The sequence below is a fragment of the Nelumbo nucifera genome, chromosome 2, assembly GCF_055504915.1.
Source record: "Nelumbo nucifera cultivar China Antique chromosome 2, China Antique-T2T, whole genome shotgun sequence".
NCBI classification, from domain to species: domain Eukaryota; kingdom Viridiplantae; phylum Streptophyta; class Magnoliopsida; order Proteales; family Nelumbonaceae; genus Nelumbo; species Nelumbo nucifera.
In genome coordinates this window covers 41,268,398-41,289,746 of record NC_142650.1, presented here as the reverse complement: position 1 = coordinate 41,289,746, position 21,349 = coordinate 41,268,398, and the positions used below count along the sequence as shown (strand labels likewise).

The 21,349-nt window shown below is 40.0% G+C and overlaps 2 protein-coding genes across 18 annotated transcripts in view; one reads left to right on the top strand and one right to left on the bottom strand.

Annotated features, from left to right (window-relative positions):
* The first annotated feature begins 1,917 nt into the window (after positions 1-1,917).
* LOC104599244 (isocitrate dehydrogenase [NAD] catalytic subunit 5, mitochondrial-like) lies at positions 1,918-17,527 on the top strand. The gene is made up of 7 exons (XM_010261703.3): positions 1,918-2,269; positions 3,592-3,912; positions 4,014-4,175; positions 4,272-4,346; positions 4,699-4,808; positions 4,884-4,956; positions 17,057-17,527. Exons 1-7 carry the CDS (start codon positions 2,063-2,065, stop codon positions 17,246-17,248), a joined length of 1,140 nt encoding a protein of 379 aa, XP_010260005.1. The 5' UTR covers positions 1,918-2,062; the 3' UTR covers positions 17,249-17,527.
* A 1,584-nt stretch (positions 17,528-19,111) lies between these two features.
* LOC104599243 (phosphatidate phosphatase PAH1-like) overlaps positions 19,112-21,349 on the bottom strand; it is a 32,082-nt gene continuing 29,844 nt past the window's right edge. For 6 of the 17 annotated variants that reach the window (XM_088898725.1, XM_010261695.2, XM_010261699.2 and 3 more), the window contains 5 exons: positions 20,844-20,887; positions 20,496-20,624; positions 20,284-20,382; positions 19,732-20,166; positions 19,112-19,552 (listed from right to left, as the gene is read on the bottom strand). In XM_088898725.1, coding sequence (XP_088754851.1) covers positions 20,866-20,887 — 22 coding nt within the window. In that variant the 3' untranslated portion in view covers positions 19,112-19,552; positions 19,732-20,166; positions 20,284-20,382; positions 20,496-20,624; positions 20,844-20,865. Of the gene's footprint in view, positions 19,580-19,731; positions 20,167-20,283; positions 20,393-20,495; positions 20,625-20,843; positions 21,128-21,349 lie in introns of those variants that run through there. The other 11 variants (XM_088898728.1, XM_088898731.1, XM_088898730.1 and 8 more) reach the window with 8 other exon arrangements.

Here is a 21,349-nt window from a genome sequence, read left to right as displayed (position 1 = left end):
GTCGTGGTTTGATATACAAAAGTGGTGGAAAACTTGAAATAAAAGGATATACTGATGCTGATTGGGTCGGTTCTATGTCTGATAGGAGATCTACCATAGGCTATTGCACTTTTTTGGGGGGTAATTTGGTGACATGGAAAAGTAAGAAGCTGACAATTGTGGTGAGAAGCAGTGCAGAGGCAGAATATAGAGCTATGACGCATACTACTTGTGAATTAGTGTGGCTAAGAAACCTTCTGCAGGAGATGGGATACACTGTTAACACTCCATGAAGCTTTACTGTGACAATTAGGCTGTAGTTCATATTTCTTTTAATCCGGTGTTTCATGAGAGGACCAAGCACATAGAGGTTGACTGTCACTTTGTGAGAGAGAATGTATTGGGTGGAGTGATAGACACTACATATGTTAACACAGGGAACCAGTGGGCAGACTTATTTACTAGAGGGTTGGGTCGGGGGAGAGTGGACTACATATGAAACAAGCTAGGATTATGCAATATATATTCACCAACTTGAGGGGGAGTGTTAGTGTCGAGTATGTAGGGGTATTTCTATCTTTATGCTTATGTTGAGGTTGTTGATGTGTAAGATTATGTTAAAACTAGTGTCCCTCACTTAAGTAGGGACACATATGTCTTTTCCACTATGTTAGTAATATAAAACTTATATGACCGAATGGGAGAGGTAATCTTTCTCTCTCTCCCTTTCTTTCTTCTTTCTTATCCTTTACTCTATTGTTATCAGTCTAATAGGAATCAAGGGCAAGCCGAATCATAATACATACCTACATTGTAGAAGAAATGAGAGCCACTCTTAAGGCTCATAAATCAATTGGGCTGTTGGAAGCAAGCAAGATAACAGTGGAATGTGATCACAAGATTGCAATAAAAGCTCTCAGCATATTTATAATAATTAAGAAATAAACCAAGTAGCAGACTGGTTGGCAAACGACACAACAAAGTTTTAAGCCATGCCTTTAGATGACTAGGAGTTTAATTATGTGGGTGTTTGGCAATTGGAATTGTAGTGTTGCACAAGCGTTTCACTTCACAATTATTTCCTTCCACCTGTTTTTTAATCATATTTAGTATAGATGAAAGTTGGTTGGGCATTTAAAGTGATTTGGCTTATTATTATAATATACTTATAATGACAACCACATGACATCTTAAAAATGAAGTCAATTTTTTTTTTCAATGTGCCACATCACATTTGTGATTCAAGATTACCAATGCAATTCAAGAAACGTCAATTTAACGATTCAAGAAATGCCGCTTTCTTAAATCCTGGAGTTGATCATTGTAATAATGTTTTTTTTTTGTGTTTTTTTTTTATAAAAGAGTTACCAAATGCAATTTTCTTATCGATTCATGCCACATCAGCTATAATGGAATGCTTTGGTGCCAAATGCCTATTATATTATAGCGGCGAGCACTCTATTGTGTTCCTTTTCACAATTGTTGTAATTTCTCTCTTGTAAAAAAATGTAAGTTGCATATTAATACCCTGTACATTGGTACCCGAATTTTAAAATATGCCAATCTAGTATTTGAACTTCCAAAACCTCTCGGTTTAGTCCAAAATTGTTAACGGTTGTTAAGTGGCATGTGAAATGATGCAAATACCTGTTGGGTGTCATCTAATTTTCTTTATCAACCATCCAAATGCCCAAACTTGATGGTATCGACCAATTTATTCAGCTCAGCTTTAACTATCTTTTGATTATCGAGGAAGAAGATGATGAACAATATCTTATTTCAAAGAGTAATTTTAATATTTTCAAAAGTTTTAAATGGCACGTATCATCACATCATACAATTAACTAACGAACTATGCAATTTTTGTGAGTTTACCCCCCCCCCCTCCCTTCCCCCCAAATAAAACGTTGATACCCTACCGGGCCTACTGTACAAGGTCAGCCCGGTTCATCCATCCGGCTTTGAATGTATGTCAAGCTTGTTTTTAGTAGAGGCGTCTCCTCTATGTTTTATTTTTAATGTCCGGCCACTATAAACTATCGCTGCCTCGCTGGTATTTGCTTCCCCTATCCTCCCTCCCCCCATGGCGTCTCAAATCCTCAGACGCGTTCTTCGTAGCCGTTCAGTTGAACAGATTTCAACTGCGTTGATCGAAAGCCCTAATTCCATTGGGTTTATCTCGTCTCCTGTTCGGACTATTTCAACCTCCGCTTCATCCACTCAGCCGATCCGAGCGACTCTGTTTCCTGGCGACGGTATCGGGCCTGAAATTGCCGATTCCGTAAAGCAGGTTGGTTCCCCTCGGCGCCTCCACTGGTCTTTTTGTTTATTTTCCCGCCTTTTGTTCTGACTTGCATCTGTTCATTTTGATTCTTCATAATTCTATCATTCTATACTTGCATTCTATTTGTGTCCGGTTGTGTTTAAGTTTTACAAAATTCAGCCATATCCTATCATGAATGCTATTTGCTTATTTACTACGATCATAATCAGGTGTTATTTCTTCGATTTCACCGTGTTCTTAAAACAGTTCTTGTGTTCAACTGTTATCGGTAGTCGGGACACAGAAAAGTTGATTAGAAATGATACTGGCGATAGGTTTAGGGTATTGATCTGGAAAAATCCAATAGGATTAAAGTTATAGGTCTAAAGGCATCTGATTCATTAAGACTTGAGAACAATTCATTGATGGAGCATCATTTATATGGTCAAACGCGTTAAGTAGGCCCCATGAAGTTACAGAATTTCTGATAGTGGTAAAAAGGGTTTCACGATGGCCTGGGACTAAATTGGTAGGTAAGTTGTTGCCAGGGCCATGACGATGGGCAAGGAGCTGCACTTCTAGATCCACTAGAGATTGACTGTGGTTGTATCACTTCTGCACCACAGCTTGCATGTGCTTCTCATTGATGGTTATCAACAAATAAGTAACAACACTCTTAGTTTGCATTCCTGAAATAAATCATTTATTGAAGTACTTGTGTATTCTTATCAGTGATTACAGCTAATAGCTATATTGATGAATCTCTGGTCCTCAAGTTGAGCCTTGCAACATTTTATGAATCTTAGGTTGAACTGCATTGCCCCAGTAATAATTAAGAATTTTATGCAAACGACGAAAAAAATTAGATTTCTATGCAGATGCTCGAGTTGATCAAGTTTGAAGATCTGAAACTCACCTTAATGTATGGATGAGATCTACTTTTTGTTGAATCAACTTTAGATATCTTTTCTTCAAGTATATATTGATCAGGCTTATCCACTAGTCAGAATGCTTTCCTGAAAGAGGACAAAGACTATTTAAGAACTTGCATGCAGCTTAGTAGCACAAACAGAATGACCTTGGTGGAAATAAAAATCCAAACAGCTTATAGTCCATATATCCCCAGGTTCTCAAACCCTATCAGACATGTAGAATCTAACCTAGAGTCCACCCTTTTATGTTCAGACATGTTTGAATATGGTCCATCTACTGGTTCATCCAAAATGAATCCACTGACAACCTCGTGGGTTCTTTTGAATTGCTTGACCTTAAATAAAACCAATCTCATATTGATTGCTCTCCTCTTAGATGCTTATGGTTTAAGATTCAATCTGATTGAGTGAATGCAGGTATTCAATGCAGCTGAAGTGCCTATAGAATGGGAAGAACACTTTGTGGGGGACAAAGTGGACCCCAGAACAGAGAGTTTTCTGACATGGGAGAGTTTGGAATCAGTTCGTAGAAATAGAGTTGGACTGAAAGGGCCAATGGCTACACCAATTGGGAAAGGACACAGGTCTTTGAACCTTACTCTAAGGAAAGAACTTGGTCTTTATGCCAATGTCAGACCTTGCTACAGTCTCCCTGGCTATAGAACTCGATATGATGATGTCAATCTTGTCACAATTCGGGAAAATACTGAAGGAGAATATAGTGGCCTGGAGCATCAAGTAAGTATATATCAGTTTGTTCCCTTTTTATATTCCTTTTTTGTTTCTAAATTGATTCCATGAACTTTTACTAAGCAATATGAATTTTTCTATGGTGATAGGTGGTAAGGGGTGTAGTTGAGAGTCTCAAGATCATTACCCGCCAAGCAAGTCTGCGGGTGGCTGAATATGCTTTTCACTATGCCAAGACCCATGGAAGACAGAAGGTGTCTGCTATACACAAAGCAAACATCATGAGGAAGACTGATGGTCTTTTTCTCAAGGTCTATTGATTCACAATCTCAAAATTCAAGTGATGAACCTTTCCTATTTGTTTTATTTCCTTTGTACTTATGCATTTGGTCATTCTTTATTTCCAGTGTTGCCGTGAGGTTGCAGAAAAGTACCCTGAGATAACCTATGAGGAGGTCATCATAGACAATTGTTGTATGATGGTATTGCCTGCACTTTGCTAATGCCACATATTTTACATGTATTGGGGGTCAGGCATGTTATATGTGTGGTATGGAGCCATATGCTGCACTACAGGCCATCCATTTGTCCCAATTTAGCACATATGAATAACACTTCAATAAGGAATACTAACTGTACAGCAAGGAAATTTCAGTCAAACAATTCCAATAATGTCTAGTTTTTTCAATTGATTTTCTTTTACACTAATGCTATCATATAATTCATATCACGAAATCAATGGTTTGCTTTCATGATATCATTATTCATTTATTAAGAAATCAATGGTTTGCTTTATTACTGTTGCTACTTATGTTGTGGCTCACTTCTTAACAGCTTGTTAAAAATCCGACACTCTTTGATGTACTAGTGATGCCTAATCTCTATGGAGATATCATCAGTGACCTCTGTGCTGGTTTGATTGGGGGGTTGGGTTTGACTCCAAGGTATCAATCTTTCCTCAATTATTTCTACAGGATGTATAATTCCACATAACTTCTCATCCACCACACCTTGTACAGCTGTAATATTGGTGAAGGGGGCATTGCTCTGGCAGAGGCTGTGCATGGTTCAGCACCTGATATAGCTGGGAAGGTCAGCCATGAACTCTCTCTCTCTCTCTCTCTTATATTGATACTTTCATAATTCATACATACACATTATATCTATAAATATATGATTCTCCATTAGATATATAGTTGCACAGAATTAGACACATTTGCATGGCTTCATATTGTGTGGTGCTGTGGGTCATACTTCTTGACTTGCTTATTTCTCAACTATGCCATGGGAAGGGCTCACTTCTACATACTAAATATCTCTCTTATTCAAGACTCAAACCATAAGGACTCAAAATGATCCTTGGTCAAGTTTAGCGATTTAGGAGAGTAAGGATATTTTGGATCTCTCTCTCTCTCTCTCTCTCTCTCTCTCACACACACACACACACACACACACACACACACACACACACACACACACACAAACACAAACACATAGATGGGCAAACAAAACATGAACAGGCTGTGAGTTTATTAGAAAATAGTATGGTGGAGAAACTAAACATAGGCTGATTGGATAAGCTTCAACCTGGAAAGGCTTGCTATGCATCTAAAATAAGCTCTTCTTTAGGGACATTTTTTAAATTAGAGAAGATTGGAAGTTTAGATTGTTATTATCACTTAGGCAAAGCTTTTATACAAGGAGACAGCTTTGTGGACCTGTTTTAGGCTTTTAGGACTTAGAAATAGCAATTACTAATGTTATGATGTAGGCTGCACAAGAAATAAATAAACTGGGGTTACCATTAGGAGACAATCCTAGGGAGGGAAGCTTTTGGAATCCCGTGGTGGAAAGGTGTGCTAAGAAACTGGTGGCCTGGAAAAGAAATTATGTGACCTTGGGGGGTCGAATTACTTTAATTCAATCCACCTTAGCAAATCTCCCAATTTACTTCCTTTCCGTATTTAGGATGCTGCAAAGGGAGGTAATAAAAGTAAAGAAACTAATGAGGGACTTTTTGTGGGAGCCTGGAGAGGGAAGGAAGGATCATTTGGTAAGATGGGAATTAGTATGCAAGAAAAAGGAGCAAGGGGGTTTGGGATTGGGTAACCAAGGGAAGAAAATCTCAGCCCTTTTGGGTAAATGGCTTCAGAGGAGGAAAGACTTTGGCACAAAGTTGTAGAGAATATTCATGGAGCAAAAGGCAATGGTTGGGATGCTGGAATTTTTCGGAAGGCTACATTAAACTATCCTTGGAGGGCAATCTATGGCGTTCTTCCACAATTTTTAAACTTAATCAGGTTTGATGTATGCACTGGGGATAGGGTTCTTTTTTGGGAGGACTTATGGATTGGAAATTCAACCCTCAAGGACCTTTTTTTGCCTTTGTATTCCCTCTCTCACTTTAAAAACGAACCAGTTCAAAGATTTGTCTCATTCTCTTTGTTATCTGGCTTCAGTTGGAATTTGGGTTTCAGGAGAGATTTAAGAGATTCTAAGCTTGACCAGACAACACAGTTACTTTGCTTGCTTGATCCTATCTGTCTGGACCCTTCTAAATCGGATGCTTGTATTTGGTCCCCTAATCCTTCGGGCACATTCTCTTGCACCTCCTTTTTCTCTTCCTTATGCTCTGTCCTTAGCTCCAGCCTTTCCCTTGTAAAGAGGTACGGTCTAAACCTGTTCCCCCTAAAGTGGGAGCCCCTTGTTGGGAGGCCTCACTTGAAAAACAAAACACCTTAGACAACCTACAAAGAAGAAGACCTTGTCTCAGTATTTCCCCCAATTGGTGTGTCCTCTGCAAAGAAAGTGGAGAAAGTTGTTATCATTTACTAATATCCTGTCCCTTTGTTGTAGGTCTCAGGGAAAAGCTTTTGTCTCTTTGGATGCAAGTGGACAATGCCAACGTAGGTTAGCAATCTATTTGAGCCTACAACCTTCAGGTGGCCTAAGAAAAGAGGTAGGGTCTTGTGGAGGTGTGCTAGATGCACTGGTTTGGACTGTTTGGGAAGAAAGAAATGCTAGGATCTTTGATGAGAAGGAGAGGAACAGGATCATTGTATGAGATTGCTTAATTAATAGAGCAATTTATTGGGTAAAGACCTTGGAACTATTTTCTCCATTCTCCTTTGGTGATTTATGGAGAAATTGGGAAGTGGTTGCCAAAAGTTCTAGTACGAGACCTAAACCGTCAGCAGAATGGAAACCTCCTCAAGAGGGTGTCATTAAGCTCAACTTTGATGGCAGCAGTTTAGGCAATCCGGGCCCTTCTGGTGTTGGGGGAGTGTTTAGAAATAAAGAGGGGCTAATTATTGCTTTATATTCTGGCCCTATAGGAGTAGGGGACTCAGTCAATGCAGAAATTCAAGCAGTGTTACAAGGAGCTGAATTTTCTAAGGAACTGAATTGTGAATAGTTTGTTAATTGAAGGTAATTCCAAGTTGGTGATCCAGTGGTTAAAAGAACCAGAAATAGCAGCCTGGTCCTATAAAGGGACTTTACGAAGATTCAAATGGCTAACTACAAACATGTCAGTCCAATTCCAATGGGAAAGAAGATCAGCAAATGGGTTAGCAGATTCACTAGCTAAAGAAGGGATGCATAGGAATCAGATGTTTTGGGCTAAACTATAATTCTTTGCTTTAATCTGAGGCTGCATCTCGTGCCTCAACTTGGGAACTTTCTCTCTTAATCTATTAATAAATTTACTCATTATTCATCAAAAAAAAAAGAAAGAAAGAAATAAACATATTCAAGAAACAAGAAGGCTTCATTTGAATCCTTGAGTACTATGTTTCTTCCCAACGTGAGTCCTTGGTTTTGGTTATAGAAGAGTTCTCAGGAGTATGAAAAATGATCTCAGAAGATACTTATCTAGAGATTCTTTAGTCTTCCTTCCCAAGGTGGTTCTCCCAAGTCCCAATAGGACTTCTCCCCTTGCAATCAGTGGGAAGGTCAAATTTGACTTGATGGTACTATAAAAAAATTACAATTTGATGGTAACTCTCTTAGGAACCTCAAGACATCTGGAATAGGAGAGCTGTTCCTCAAGGGGAATAATAATGTGTTTTGGCCCAATGGGAGACATGGATTGTGTTGAAGTTTGACCTGCCATAGAATTCTGTCTTGTTCGTTGACTGTAGAGTAAAGTAGACAGCAAGAAGTAGGAGAGGAAAGAAGAAAAGAGAGAAGAGAGAAAAGAGAGAAAGGCTGGTTCGAATTAGGGAAAAAAGTTAATCCCTTGATTCGGCCAGACCTATTATTATATTATTGACTTATTGAAAAAGACTTGAGTGCCCTTCTTTAAGTAAGAGGCACTCGAACTAACATAACAGTACACATCAGCATTCTCAACAAGTACAAAGACTGAAATACCCCTTCACTAACACCACTAACACTCCCCCTCAAGCTGGTGAGTATATATCATATAATCCCAGCTTGTTACATATGTAGTCCACTCTCCCCCGACTCAAGCCTTTTGTAAACAAGTCTGCCCACTGGTTTCCCGTACTAACATATGCAGTTTCTATCACCCCATTCAGCACCTTCTCTCTCACAAAATGACAGTCAACTTCGATGTGCTTGGTTCTTTCATGAAACACTGGATTGGAAGAGATATGAACCGCTGCCTGATTGTCACAGTAGAGCTTCATTGGAGTACTGATGTCATATCCTATCTCCTGTAGAAGGTTCCTCAGCCACACTAGTTCACAAGCAGTATGTGCCATGGCCCTATATTCCGCTTCTGCACTGCTTCTTGCCACAACTGTTTGCTTCTTACTTTTCCATGTTACCAGGTTACCCCCCAGAAAGGTGCAATAGCCTGTGGTAGATCGTCTATCAGACATAGAACCTGCCCAATCAGCATCGGTGTATCCTTCTACTACCAGTTTTCCACCACTTCTGTACAGCAAACCACGACCAGGAGCTCCTTTCAGATACCTCACAATCCTTAGCACTGCATTCCAATGTGGGACCAAAGGTTTCTGCATGAACTGACTCACCACACTAACCGCAAATGAAATATCTGGCCGAGTAATGGTTAGATAGTTTAGTTTGCCTACAAGTCGTCGGTATCTGCCAGGCTCTTCAAACACTTCACCTATATCACTGCTCAGCCTCGTATTTGTTTCCATAGGTGTCTCAGCCGGTTTAGTACCCAACAATCCTGTTTCTTCCAGTAAATCAAGCACATATTTCCTCTGGCACAAATTAATGCCATGCTTAGATCTTGCTACCTCTATGCCCAAAAAGTATTTCAACTTGCCAAGGTCCTTTGTCTGAAAGTGTTCCTGTAGGAATGCCTTCAATCTGTCAATGCCCATTTTATCATTCCCAGTCACAACGATATCATCCACATACACCACCAATATTATTTTACCTGCCGAAGAGTCAAGACTGAAGACAGAGTGATCAACTTGGCACTGTTTCAGACCAAACTTCTTGACCACCTCACTGAACCTACCAAACCATGCTCGAGGGGACTGTTTAAGTCCATAAATAGCCTTCTTAAGTCTACATACCTTACCATCCTCCCCCTGAGCAACAAACCCAGGTGGTTGCTCCATGTAGACCTCCTCGAGCAAATCCCCATGCAAAAAGGCATTTTTGATATCGAGCTGATGGAGAGGCCAACCAGACATAGCTGCAAGGGAGATGACGACACGAACTGATCCTATCTTAGCAACCGGGGAGAACGTCTCCGTGTAGTCAATGCCATAGGTTTGGGAGTACCCTTTGGCAACCAGCCGCGCCTTCAGGCGCTCAACACGACCATCTGGCAAGTACTTAACACTATACACCCACTTACAACCGACAGCCTGCTTCCCAGGAGGAAGAGCGGTGAGATCCCAAGTGTGATTATGATGCAAAGCAGAGAGCTCTTCTTCCATAGCACGGCACCACTCTGGAGAGGTAAGGGCTTCCTGGACATCCTTAGGAACAACCACGGAGGATAACAAAGATATGAACTGGCGATGGGAAGCGGAGAGGTGGGTAAGTGAAACAAAATTGGAAATAGGGTGAAGGGTGCAAGTACGCTTACCTTTCCGTAAGGCAATAGGAAGATCTAGGTCGGAGGCTGGTGTCGAAGCTGGAGCTGGATCTGTCGACGGTGATGAAGCTGGAGGAGCTGCAGCCGGTACACGTGGGCGATGTGTATACACGTGACGGATGGGTGGACGGTCAACCAATGGTGGCACCGGAGGCAAGGACGTAGGCATGACTGGAACCAAAGGAGGTGGATCAGCCACAGGAAGAGGAAGAGGAGGTGGTGATGTGGGGGAAGCAGCAGCACCGGACCCCACGAAGAACGGAGTAGACTCAAAGAATGTAACATCAGCACATACCAAGGAACGACGAGAACTAGGATGATAACACTTGTACCCTTTCTGAGTTCGGGAATAACCAAGGAAGATACACTTCAGGGAACGTGCATCTAACTTGTCAGTCCCGGGACTCAGATTATGAACGAAGCAGACACACCCAAATACCCGAGGAGAAAGCGGAAACGGAGACATGTTGGGGAATAAGACACTAAAAGGAGAACGACCATCAAGGATAGACGTGGGCATCCGATTAATTAAGAAACAAGAGGTGAGCATTGCATCGCTCCAAAAAGTTTTGGGAACATTCATGTGGTGCATGAGGGAGCGTGCCGTTTCTACAAGATGGCGGTTCTTTCTCTCAGCAACCCCATTTTGTTGCGGAGTATAGGTACATGAAGTTTGGTGTATAATCCCATGGTGGTCCAAGTATTCTCGAAAAGATGAGGACAAGTATTCACGACCATTATCAGAACGGAAAATTTTGATGTGAACACCAAATTGATTGCGGATCTCAGCATAAAATTTCTGGAAGATGGAAAATAATTCACTTCTTTCTTTCATTAAATAGAGCCACGTCATTCTTGAACAGTCATCAACAAAAATAACAAAATATCGGTATCCATTATATGACATCACTTTATAAGGACCCCAAACATCTGAATGAATTAAAGAAAAAAGACTCGACACACGGTTATCGACCCTAGAACGAAAGGGAACACGATGGTGTTTCCCAAATTGACAAGACTCACAATCTAAAACAGAAAGTTGACTCAATGAAGGGACTAAGGACTGCAACACTTTCAGCGAAGGATGACCAAATCTACAGTGCCACTGGAGAGGAGAAATGGATGACTGAAGAGCCGTTGACGTTCGTCCACCACCATCAAGATAATACAGTCCACCGGCTTCATGCCCTCCACCAATCTTCATCCCCGTCTTGAGATCCTGAAAAACACACATAGAAGGGTAAAAAGTGATGGAGCACTTAAGTGACTTGGTCAGCTTACTAACAGACATAAGATTAAATGGAAGCTTAGGTACATATAAAACAGAGGATAGGGATACAGGGTCTAGGTCAACATTACCAACACCACAGATAGATGACGTGGAGCCATTAGCAAGGGTAACAGATTGTGATGTTGAGCAATGAGTGAGAGATGAAAACACACCTGGAGTTCCCGTCATGTGATCGGAGGCTCCAGAGTCAATAATCCAGGGGTTGGGTGTGGATGCCAAACAAGCCATACCTGAGTGTGCAAAGGAAGCTGTGTTCTGCTGCGACTTGGATTGAACAAACCTCTCATACTCATCACGAGGAACACTCACCATCTCCTTGCCTGGACCATCTGAGGGAGTAGAAGGCATCGGGTCAGCTGACCGTTTCTCCTGTGTAGGGCTGAAACTGGTGTCACTAGTCATGGCATGGTTGGCCCACGTCGAGGGAGGACCATGTAAGTCATAGCAGTAGTTAATGGTATGTCCATCCAAACCACAGTGAGTACACTTCCGTGGACCCGAGCCACGTCCTCTACCACGAGCTCCCCCTGAATCTCTGCCTCCAGTACGACCACCACCACGGATGTGTGTAGATCCACCACTACCACTCCTGCCAGGCTGGGTTCCTCGAGTCCCACTTCTGCCACCTCGGCCTCTTGACACTGCAAATGCTGATTTATCGGAGACATTAGAGTCCATAGATCCAATGGAAGCCCTCCGAAGACGAGCAAACACCTCCTCTAAAGATGGAAGAGCAGATCCCCCTAGTATCTGGGCTCGTACTGGTTCATACTCAGACTTCAGCCCCACCAGAAACCGTGTTACATCAAGCTGCTCTCGCTGTTGCTGTTGAACTTTGACATCTGAAGTGAGAGGATGATAGACATTTAACTCATTACGGATATTCCTCACATTGGCATAGTACTCCTCAAGGCTCTGATTTCCCTGTTGCAGATTGAAGTATTCCTGATACAGTTGATATACCCTAGTGGTATTATCCTGACCTGAATACAGTTTCTTGGCATGATCCCACACCTCTTTGGCTGTGTCAAGAAACATGAAGTTCACACTGATTTTGGGTTCCATACTGTTCCACAACCATGTAATGATCTGTGCATCTTCCTGTTCCCAGTCTTCATACTCCTGAGAATTAGCGGGGGGTTTCTCCTCTCTTATATGCTTCACTTTCTTCTTCGCCTTCAGAAAAACCTCTACAGACTTGGCCCAAGGGACATAATTCTCTCCATTCAGTTTAATGGAGGTCATTTGGACATTCAGGTAGTCAGTAGATATCATGACACTAGGTTTACTATCACTGTTATCTGCCATTGCCGAACTCCCTTAATTCTGAGCACTGAATTAGGAGCACTACACACTGCACACTACACACAGACACTTCATCGAAATCTGCACACTGATTTCAACAGCTGAGAACTGCAACACCACAAACCCTACTCACCGAAGTCTGTACACTGATTTCAGCAGTATTAAATGTTGAAAACTACAACACCACAACCCCTACTCACCGAGGTCTACACACTGATTTCAGCGATATCAAAAGCTGAAAACCACACTTGTAACACCACCAACATTAATCCACAACTATAGGAAGCTTCACCATTAAGTAGACACTATTGCCATTCGAATCACACACAAACCAGAATAAACCCTAGCATAAACCCTAGCATACTGCAATCTGAGAACCCATCATGCGAACTGTACTACACCTCTCATGTATTCCATAACAAAAAAAAATATATAAAAAAAACTTTACCTCATCGCCTGAAGGCCAACCATACGAAGGGCTGAGACACCACTGCACCACACGTACCAGCCCTAACTAGGGCTTAGAAACCACAGCAACCAATCACCAACGACACAATCGGAGGCATAGAGACCTCCTAGGGAAGAGGGCGATCACTCCTTTTCAGCCCTTTTCCCAGTCTCCAACTCACAACTGAGAACCCCAAGTGAAACCCTAATTCGAATGCGCAGAAGGCAGAATTCTAGCAAGTCTGATTTGGTGAACCTAGCTCTGATACCATGTTGAAGTTTGACCTGCCATAGAATTCTGTCTTGTTCGTTGACTGTAGAGTAAAGTAGACAGCAAGAAGTAGGAGAGGAAAGAAGAAAAGAGAGAAGAGAGAAAAGAGAGAAAGGCTGGTTCGAATTAGGGAAAAAAGTTAATCCCTTGATTCGGCCAGACCTATTATTATATTATTGACTTATTGACAAAGACTTGAGTGCCCTTCTTTAAGTAAGAGGCACTCGAACTAACATAACAGTACACATCAGCATTCTCAACAAGTACAAAGACTGAAATACCCCTTCACTAACACCACTAACAGATTGAAACAATGGCTCCGTTAGGGAAGAGTGCAAATACAACGTTACAAGGTTTTGCATTGTACATATTTGTATTTGCACTCTTCTCAAACTGAGCCAAAGGATTGACTTGCTTTCTTATGTTAAGGCAACCTATATTTCCAAGCAGCAGATTTGCATGTCCTTAGCCATTGAAGGCAACCAGGCAAATGCAACAAGGTGGAGCCAAAGTGCTGAGTGGGGCCCTTGAAGACTGGTCACTTTCTCAATAAAATTTGAATGATTCCAGGGCACCTATTCTGTTTCAGATCCCTAGAGTTTGAATTGTGGCTGAGGGTTTAACTAGATTGGGAATGACCTTATATGGTGAGAGATACTTACCTAGTTTTTTTTTTTTTTAATGCAGAGGCTTTGTACTATTTCCTATATTTTTGAAAATACTTTCTTTTTCAGTAGTTAATAAAAATAATTTTCTTTTCGGTAAGTAACAAAGAAACTATATGTGGCTAGAGATGGGTTAGCGTCAGGGCTGTCCGGACGTCATTTTGTTTAGAAAAGGTTTAGGGATGACAATTAGGGCAAATGGTGGGTGCAGGGTTTGGATGAAATTTCAACAAATTACAAGTCCCAAATCTCAATGAATTGCGTTAAATTTATACATGAAAGATGAATTGCGTTAAATTCTGACATCCTCCTAAGTATTTGGACTAGCACATGTTCAGCTTTTTTTTTTTTTGAGAAATGGTGAATATTATTAAAACAAAGAAAGATAAGGCTACTGAGGGAGAGATTTCCTCAGCAGCCAAATACAGAAAAGCCAGCAGGCTACAGATTACAACGCAAAATCCTCATCCCATAAGATAGGTTTCCAATGATCAACAAAGTGCTTAAAGTGGAAACTCCTGAAAAGATTGTTACCATTTCACCAAAGTTTTTCCGACAGCTGCACACACTTTCTCAGGGGGACTAGCCTTGTCTTCAAATGAGTGGTTATTCCACTCTCCATAGGCACCAACAAACCACCAAAGGTGAGGCCAATGTTTTAAAACGCGGAGGCGTGAAGCGAGGCGTTCCACTACCTAGAGGCGTAGTTCAGAACGCAAGAGGCATAAACCTCCCGAACACAAGGATGAAGAGGAGGGGATCTTATTTTTTCTTTATTTTTAATAAAAATCTTTTATATTAAGAAGAATAAAGATGCATAACATTAGTTGAAGGGGGGGGGGATGAGGAAGGAGAAGAGGATGAAGGATCTCATTTTTCTTTATTTTGAATAAAATATTTTATATTAAGAAGAATAAATATGCATATCACTAGGTAAAGGGGGGGGGGTGGGCGAAGCCCCCCCAGCCAAAGGTGTCCGAGGGCTTAGTCCCCAGCCCCTTATCTTTCCCCTTATCTTTTATTTCCTTCCTTTTCCTTTTCTTTTCTTTCCCTTCCCTTTCTTTCCTTTCCTTTTTTCTTTTTTCTTTGTTTTTTCTATCTTTTTACATGGGGTGTGCAAGAGGCACATGAGGTGTACGCCTCTAGCACGCCTCATGAAAAAATCATATGAGGCGTATGTCTCAGAGGTGTCAACGTCTTTGGCATATGCCTCAGGGCATTTTGGGGGAGCTTCGCTTGGAGGCGCCCCTCCAGGCATATGCCTCCCATGCCTTTTACAATATTGGTGAGACTTTCCACAGCACCTTACCCCTCTTAGAGAAAGCCTGACCATGCCACTGAGCCAGAAGGGAGGCAGGTCTGGAGGGGTGATCCAGTCCATACCAAGCAGATTTAAAACATGAACACAAGCCCTGTGAGAGTAGCTGCAGAGGAGGAGGAGATGATTGACAGTTTCCTCATCCTCACTTAAGCAACATTGATTCACAAGGATCATACCCTTTTTCCTCAACACATCTATAGTGGGAATCTTACCCTTGATAGCTACGCAAACAAAGAAAACCTTCAAAGGAATGGCTGTCTTCCAAAACCAAATCTAAGGGGGGATAGGGTCATCAGTAGAAAGTAAGGACTTCAACATCAAATTCACTGTAAAAATACCAGAAACTTCTTTGATCCACCAGATTTTGTCCACACCTAGGGGTTGAAGTTGAACTTTGTCCAAAGCTTGCAACAAACCAACGAGGGACTCCACTTCCCAATCATTTGCTCTTCTTCTAAGTCTCGGCACCCAAATAGGCTGGTTGGAAGAAAAACCGAAATAGTCACAGACTTGTGCTTCCTTGTTGAAAGCCAAAGCCATAGTTGTCAAGGCGACAAAGCGCCCTTGGAGGCTCGCCTCGCCTAGTCGCCAAGTAGTTTTATGCACTATGTTATAAAATACTTTTATTTTTTTAATATTTTGACATTATAATTATAAAATAGGCATTATTAAACTAGAATACTCATTTTATGTGTTTATGTAATAATTTCTTTTTATTATTTTCTTATTTGTTAGGGTTTAATCAACACAAACATTGCTAACTGCTGTATTGAACCCATGGTTCAAAGTATCGATACACCTCTGTGTATCGGCGGAGGTGTATTAGTACTTATAACGATACTCTCCCTATTTTTTTTATTTCTTTGGTTTTCAATTTCATTTTTAAATATATATATATTATTTTAAAAAATGGGTTCCCGAAAACAAGTGTAAACATGTATATTGGGGCGCCAAAGATACAATACAATACAATACACCCGATACGGGGCATATTGTATCAAAGTTTTGATCCTTGATTGAATCCTCAAAGATTTCGGAACCTGAACCAATAATTAAGGAAAGAACTTAAAATTTTTGTCTAAGCAACACATTTTCTTTTTACAGATCTTCTTCCACCTTTCCTTTTCTTCTTTTTCTATAACAAAAGTAGAGGTCCGTATATATATTTTTTTGAACTTTCTTTCCTTTGTTCCTTTTCTTCTCATAAAATGTTGATTTTCTAAACTTAAAACATGAAATTTATACTTTTCTTGTGAAAATCATGGATAATTATTAAGGTAAGATGGTTATGGAACCTAGGGAGCTAGCCTAGGATATATGGTTTTGCTTAAAAAAAATCCATCGCCTAGGCGACAAGGGGCCCCCTGTTGCCTAGCCTAACCTTGGCACCTTAAAAACTATGGCCAAAGCAAAGAATGATGGAAAGCCCACACTGAGAGAATCTTACCATCGTTATTTGTTCTTACCTTGTGTGCAGTTCACAAAACTCGAGACTATTATTTAAGAGTGTTTACATCCTATCTGTTAATAGTTTCAGTATTTGAAATGTATATAGTTAAATGGTTATTTTATATGTAGTTATTTCTGCATGCTTCCTGCACTTCTGTTTGCTGTCATCTATTCCTACTTATCGTACAACCCATTAACTTACCTTCAAATGCATGTTTACATTGAATGCCTTAATTGGCCCATCATGTCTGTGCATGCCGACTCCACATGCATTAAGAAATGCTTTATAATAGATGAACCTGTTCAACGAGTAAACGTGTTTTATTAAGTAGGAATACACAGTTTTCTGGTTAGAAATATATATTCTAAACCTGCATTGCAATTATTTCAGAACCTTGCAAACCCGACGGCTCTTCTGTTGAGTTCCGTGGCAATGCTACGCCATTTGGAACTGCATGACAAAGCAGATCAAATCCATGACGCCATCCTCAAAACCATAGCTGATGGGAAATATCGAACAGTCGACCTTGGAGGCACTTCGTCAACAACAGATTTTACCAAGGCGGTTTGCAATAATCTTTGATGTCTTTAATTTCAACCGAGGTGGTGCCGACTAAATTGTACATCAATGCAGAATAAGCGTGATCATAACTGCTCAAGTACTTTCACCATTTACCTTTCTACTCTTTATTGATCTTATATAAGCTGGAAGCCTGGAATTGAACCCATGACTCCATTGGTTGGTCCAGAATGAATTCAATTATTGAACTACAGACTAGACCCCATCACATTGCCATTTTATTCTATTTGTTTGGTTCTACCGACGTGGTTAGAAAGCTTTGAGATGTTTGCTTTGGCTTAATTCCTTCCTTTTTTGGCTCCAAATTCCTTTGTCCATATATGCTTTTGTGGAATATCTGTAGGGATATCTTCTCTGAGCTCAAATAACTCAATCTATAAACAGGATGGAATGTTTCCACTTGGCTTGTTTGCCTTCACCCAGAATAAAATTGGTACTTGTAGTAGTAATAGTAGTTCTTTCCCTAACCGTAAGTATGAAGCGCATCATGATTTCGTGGTGGAAAGGAGAAGCATTGGAGAGGGAAAAAATGCCAAAAAGATCATAAACATATTTTGGTTCCAGGAGGAAAAAATCCATTAAAATATCTGTAATACTATTTTTCATCTGAATTTTGGAACGAAAAGCATATCTTATATGTGGATTTATTTAAATATATCAGATATCGTCATGCAGATTATATTTTGTTAAAGATAAAGGCTTTGCACAAGTTTTTCAGACTGAAATGTTTCAACAATTATTTCTGCCACTTAAATAGAAAAAAATGAGGCAGTGAGGCTTGATTTATTTTGAAATTAATTGCAAGAAAAACAAATATAAGAAAAAAAAAAAGTAATCTCTACTCAGCATGCAAGTCCGCCATTATGCTACTGCTGCTTAACTTGTTTTTTTGGGGTAATGAGGAATGACGGAAGGAAACAAAGCCTAGGCAGTAAGGTGAACCGCCTGACCCCTCGAGTCCATCACGCAAAAGCGTGTTCAACCAATCAGCTTCAGGTCTCTATTCTATACTTGAGTCATGTGATTGTGTGATTGCTAAGTGTTACTGGTATGCAAGACCTTGCATGAACACGTATAAAACAAGTTAGTATAGACCCGTATTCTAATTCCTAGTACGTGGAAAAACTTTGGCTGTTGGCGGCCAACAGCCTATGCTGTTGAGACATGAGAGTCTTTGGGAAGAGTAATTGCCCTCTATTTTATTTTGAGAAAAAAAAGGCATGGGCATGAATAAGTGAACGTGCCCAGCCTAAAAATTCTCTCGTTGGCCGCCAACAGCCGAAGTCAGAGGCTTAGGAATCTTATTACTGTGAAGAACATGGATCTAGAATTTAAAAAAAAAAAACAGATTATGTTAAAATATTTGAAGTTTAACATAAAGTATTCCATTCCATCAATAATTGAGCATTTTCTATAACCATGATAGATCCATTGCCCCTGATCTCAGACTTGGTCAACTGCAATTTGCTCAGGTAATACAGATGGGGCTGAATGCCATAGTTCTATTCTATCACGTTTCACGTCCAATATGATTGACCTATAGAGGGTTCACATTTAGTATTTAACCCACTCCAGGTCAACAGCGATATTTTAATTACCATCTTTGGTAATCAAACCGACTTACTAATGTTTACCCAAAAAATGGCATTATTATTTGGAAACCTAGTCTTAAAGTAATCTAATTACTAAAAAATAACTCTTCACAAAGGATTTGACATTTTTAAGTGGTAATTTTTTTTTCCTTTTATTTTATTTGTATCAAGGCTAGGGTATTCTTCTGGACTTGTATACACCACCAAGCCTAATAAATAAAATAGTCCCCCACCCGAAATAAATAATAAAAATAAAAAAAGAAAGCGACAAATATGAAACTAAGCTCCAAAAGAATGTAATCCTTTATTAGGTGCGTGTTGTACCTGTACTATGCCATAGATTCAATGAACTGTAGTTACACCATGGATTGGTAATGACAACTCTAAGAAAATTCCAAGGATGAATATGTGAGAAAGCTCCGCAGTAATCTGAAGATGCTGATTTTTCAAGCACTGTCAAATTGGCACCTGTCCAATGAGGAAACCTGATCCTTTGAACCATCATGTCACTGGACATAAAGCATATGGTACAATTGCAGGCTATGTAGTCCCGTGCTGCAGAGCTATTCTCCCGAGCTAATTACTAGGTCTAGAATGGAATAAGGATCATGAGCAATGCAGGGAATGCTTCCACCAGAGGAAAGGGATCAACCATCCAAGCTTTCAAATTACTTCATTCTTCTTGACAGTGAACCATTGAAGCTTCCAAGCTATCCTGTTTAATTGGGAAGTCTTAAAGAATCTGATGAAAAGAACCACTAACAGAATAAAAGAAGTAACAATTGTGAGGAAAGAAATTCTTAACAAGGGACGAGATGTTTGTGATCCAAGCTCCTTATGTTATGCCTAATGGTTTAAAGTGCATTGATGACAACAGAAGTATTCTAGACTAACCTGCCAGAATAAATGAATCTTCCATTCTTCATCCCATTCCCACTGATTGCATCTGTGGCTTTTCCAAGAGAGAGAGAGAGAGAGAGAGAGAGAGTTGCAATGATGTGAAGAAAAAGACGGTGGGTTCTCAACCATAAAAAAGGGAAAAATGCCTTTATTCCATAATAAGCCTTGACAACACGTACATCCAAAGCTTTTAAAGAGGATCAATAACTTACAGATTATGACATCAGAAACTAAGAAGCTCATATTAATTCTTGCAGGGAAAGATGAACATGAACAAATTCACTGACCATGAAAACAACTTTTGGGATAACCAAGTTCATCTAATAGCCCTGTTATGGAAGGAACCATTGGCAGTCTTTTATGTCAGTAAAGTCATCAGTCAATATTTGGCAAAGGCATTTTCCAATAATTCCATGAATTGAAATCTTCCTGCAAATATTTGAATATCTTGGACATCACGATCAGAATATCAATTAAATAAATTAATTATAAGCAGTAAAACTATAAGCTGATTGATTGTTCTCCTACTTCATAATAAGATATTACCTGCTCAACCAACGAAGTGGGTGGGAACATGTCATTGACCAATGTGTGTAATGAGGTGTAAGACTTCACGTCAATGCAGTGATTAATGGCCACTTCACCCTGCCATTTTCTAGAAACTTTAGTTGGAAAATGTTCCCTATCACACACACACACACACACACACACACACACATATATATATATATATATATAGGAAAGAAAAGATAATGAACCTTAGGGTTAATGATAAATATTTTCCCTTTTGGGATCCCAATCTTCCTATAACTTAGTTCATCAGTATCTCTATTGCCAAAGCCCGCATAGAATGGATTGTAATCAGCTGGAAAGAGGGCTCTTATGTCCTGTCAAAAGAAAAAAGAGACTTGAAACTGTAGAAGAAAAGGTCAAAATGATTCTTTTTTTGCCAACCAAACTTGGAGAGGGGGGGGGGGGGGGAGGGGGAATTTGATATTCAATCTGAGGTAAAAAATGTCCTGCTCAGCTCAATCAACCAGTAAGACATAACAAGATTAATTTTATTCCATCTATAGACAAGTTTATTGACCAGTTACGATAATTACCTCTAAACATGCAATCTTGAACTCATGAGGTGCTCTTCTTATCACTGTCATCAATAAGAAAAAGTAAATGCCAAATACAGAAGCAAATTAAGCTGGTATAGAAATACATACAGCCACACCAAAGGCACAAATTAATAGCTTCATCTGGAGGTAGGGATAGATTCCATTTAAATCTGATATCAGTTAAAGTCACTGACACTGATGCTTTGGGATATGGCCCTTCTCAGATGAAGCATTAGTTTCAGATTCATTTCATCAAGTTTCTGAACATGATATAGTGTAACCTGTATATTCAACACACACTGTTCATTGGTTAAAGTAAAAATAAAGACATTTGCAATTTCACCACAAGAAAACCAAACTTAGAAGCGGTGAAAAAGAAGGCAATGCTTGAAGTAGTATACTTTATATCTATGTCATAATCTTTTTTCATAATTTAGAATTATTATGAATAGATAAGAAGATATCATCATCAAAACCCCAAATGAAGGGGCTAGACCAAAAGA

Bases quoted from the DNA above. Each gene is read 5' to 3' on its own strand.
- LOC104599244 (XM_010261703.3), top strand. From the start codon at position 2,063: ATGGCGTCTCAAATCCTCAGACGCGTTCTTCGTAGCCGTTCAGTTGAA. The intron at 2,270-3,591 runs GTTGGTTCCCCT...GAGTGAATGCAG, and splicing joins TTGCCGATTCCGTAAAGCAG to GTATTCAATGCAGCTGAAGT. The intron at 4,809-4,883 runs GTATCAATCTTT...CACCTTGTACAG, and splicing joins GGGTTGGGTTTGACTCCAAG to CTGTAATATTGGTGAAGGGG.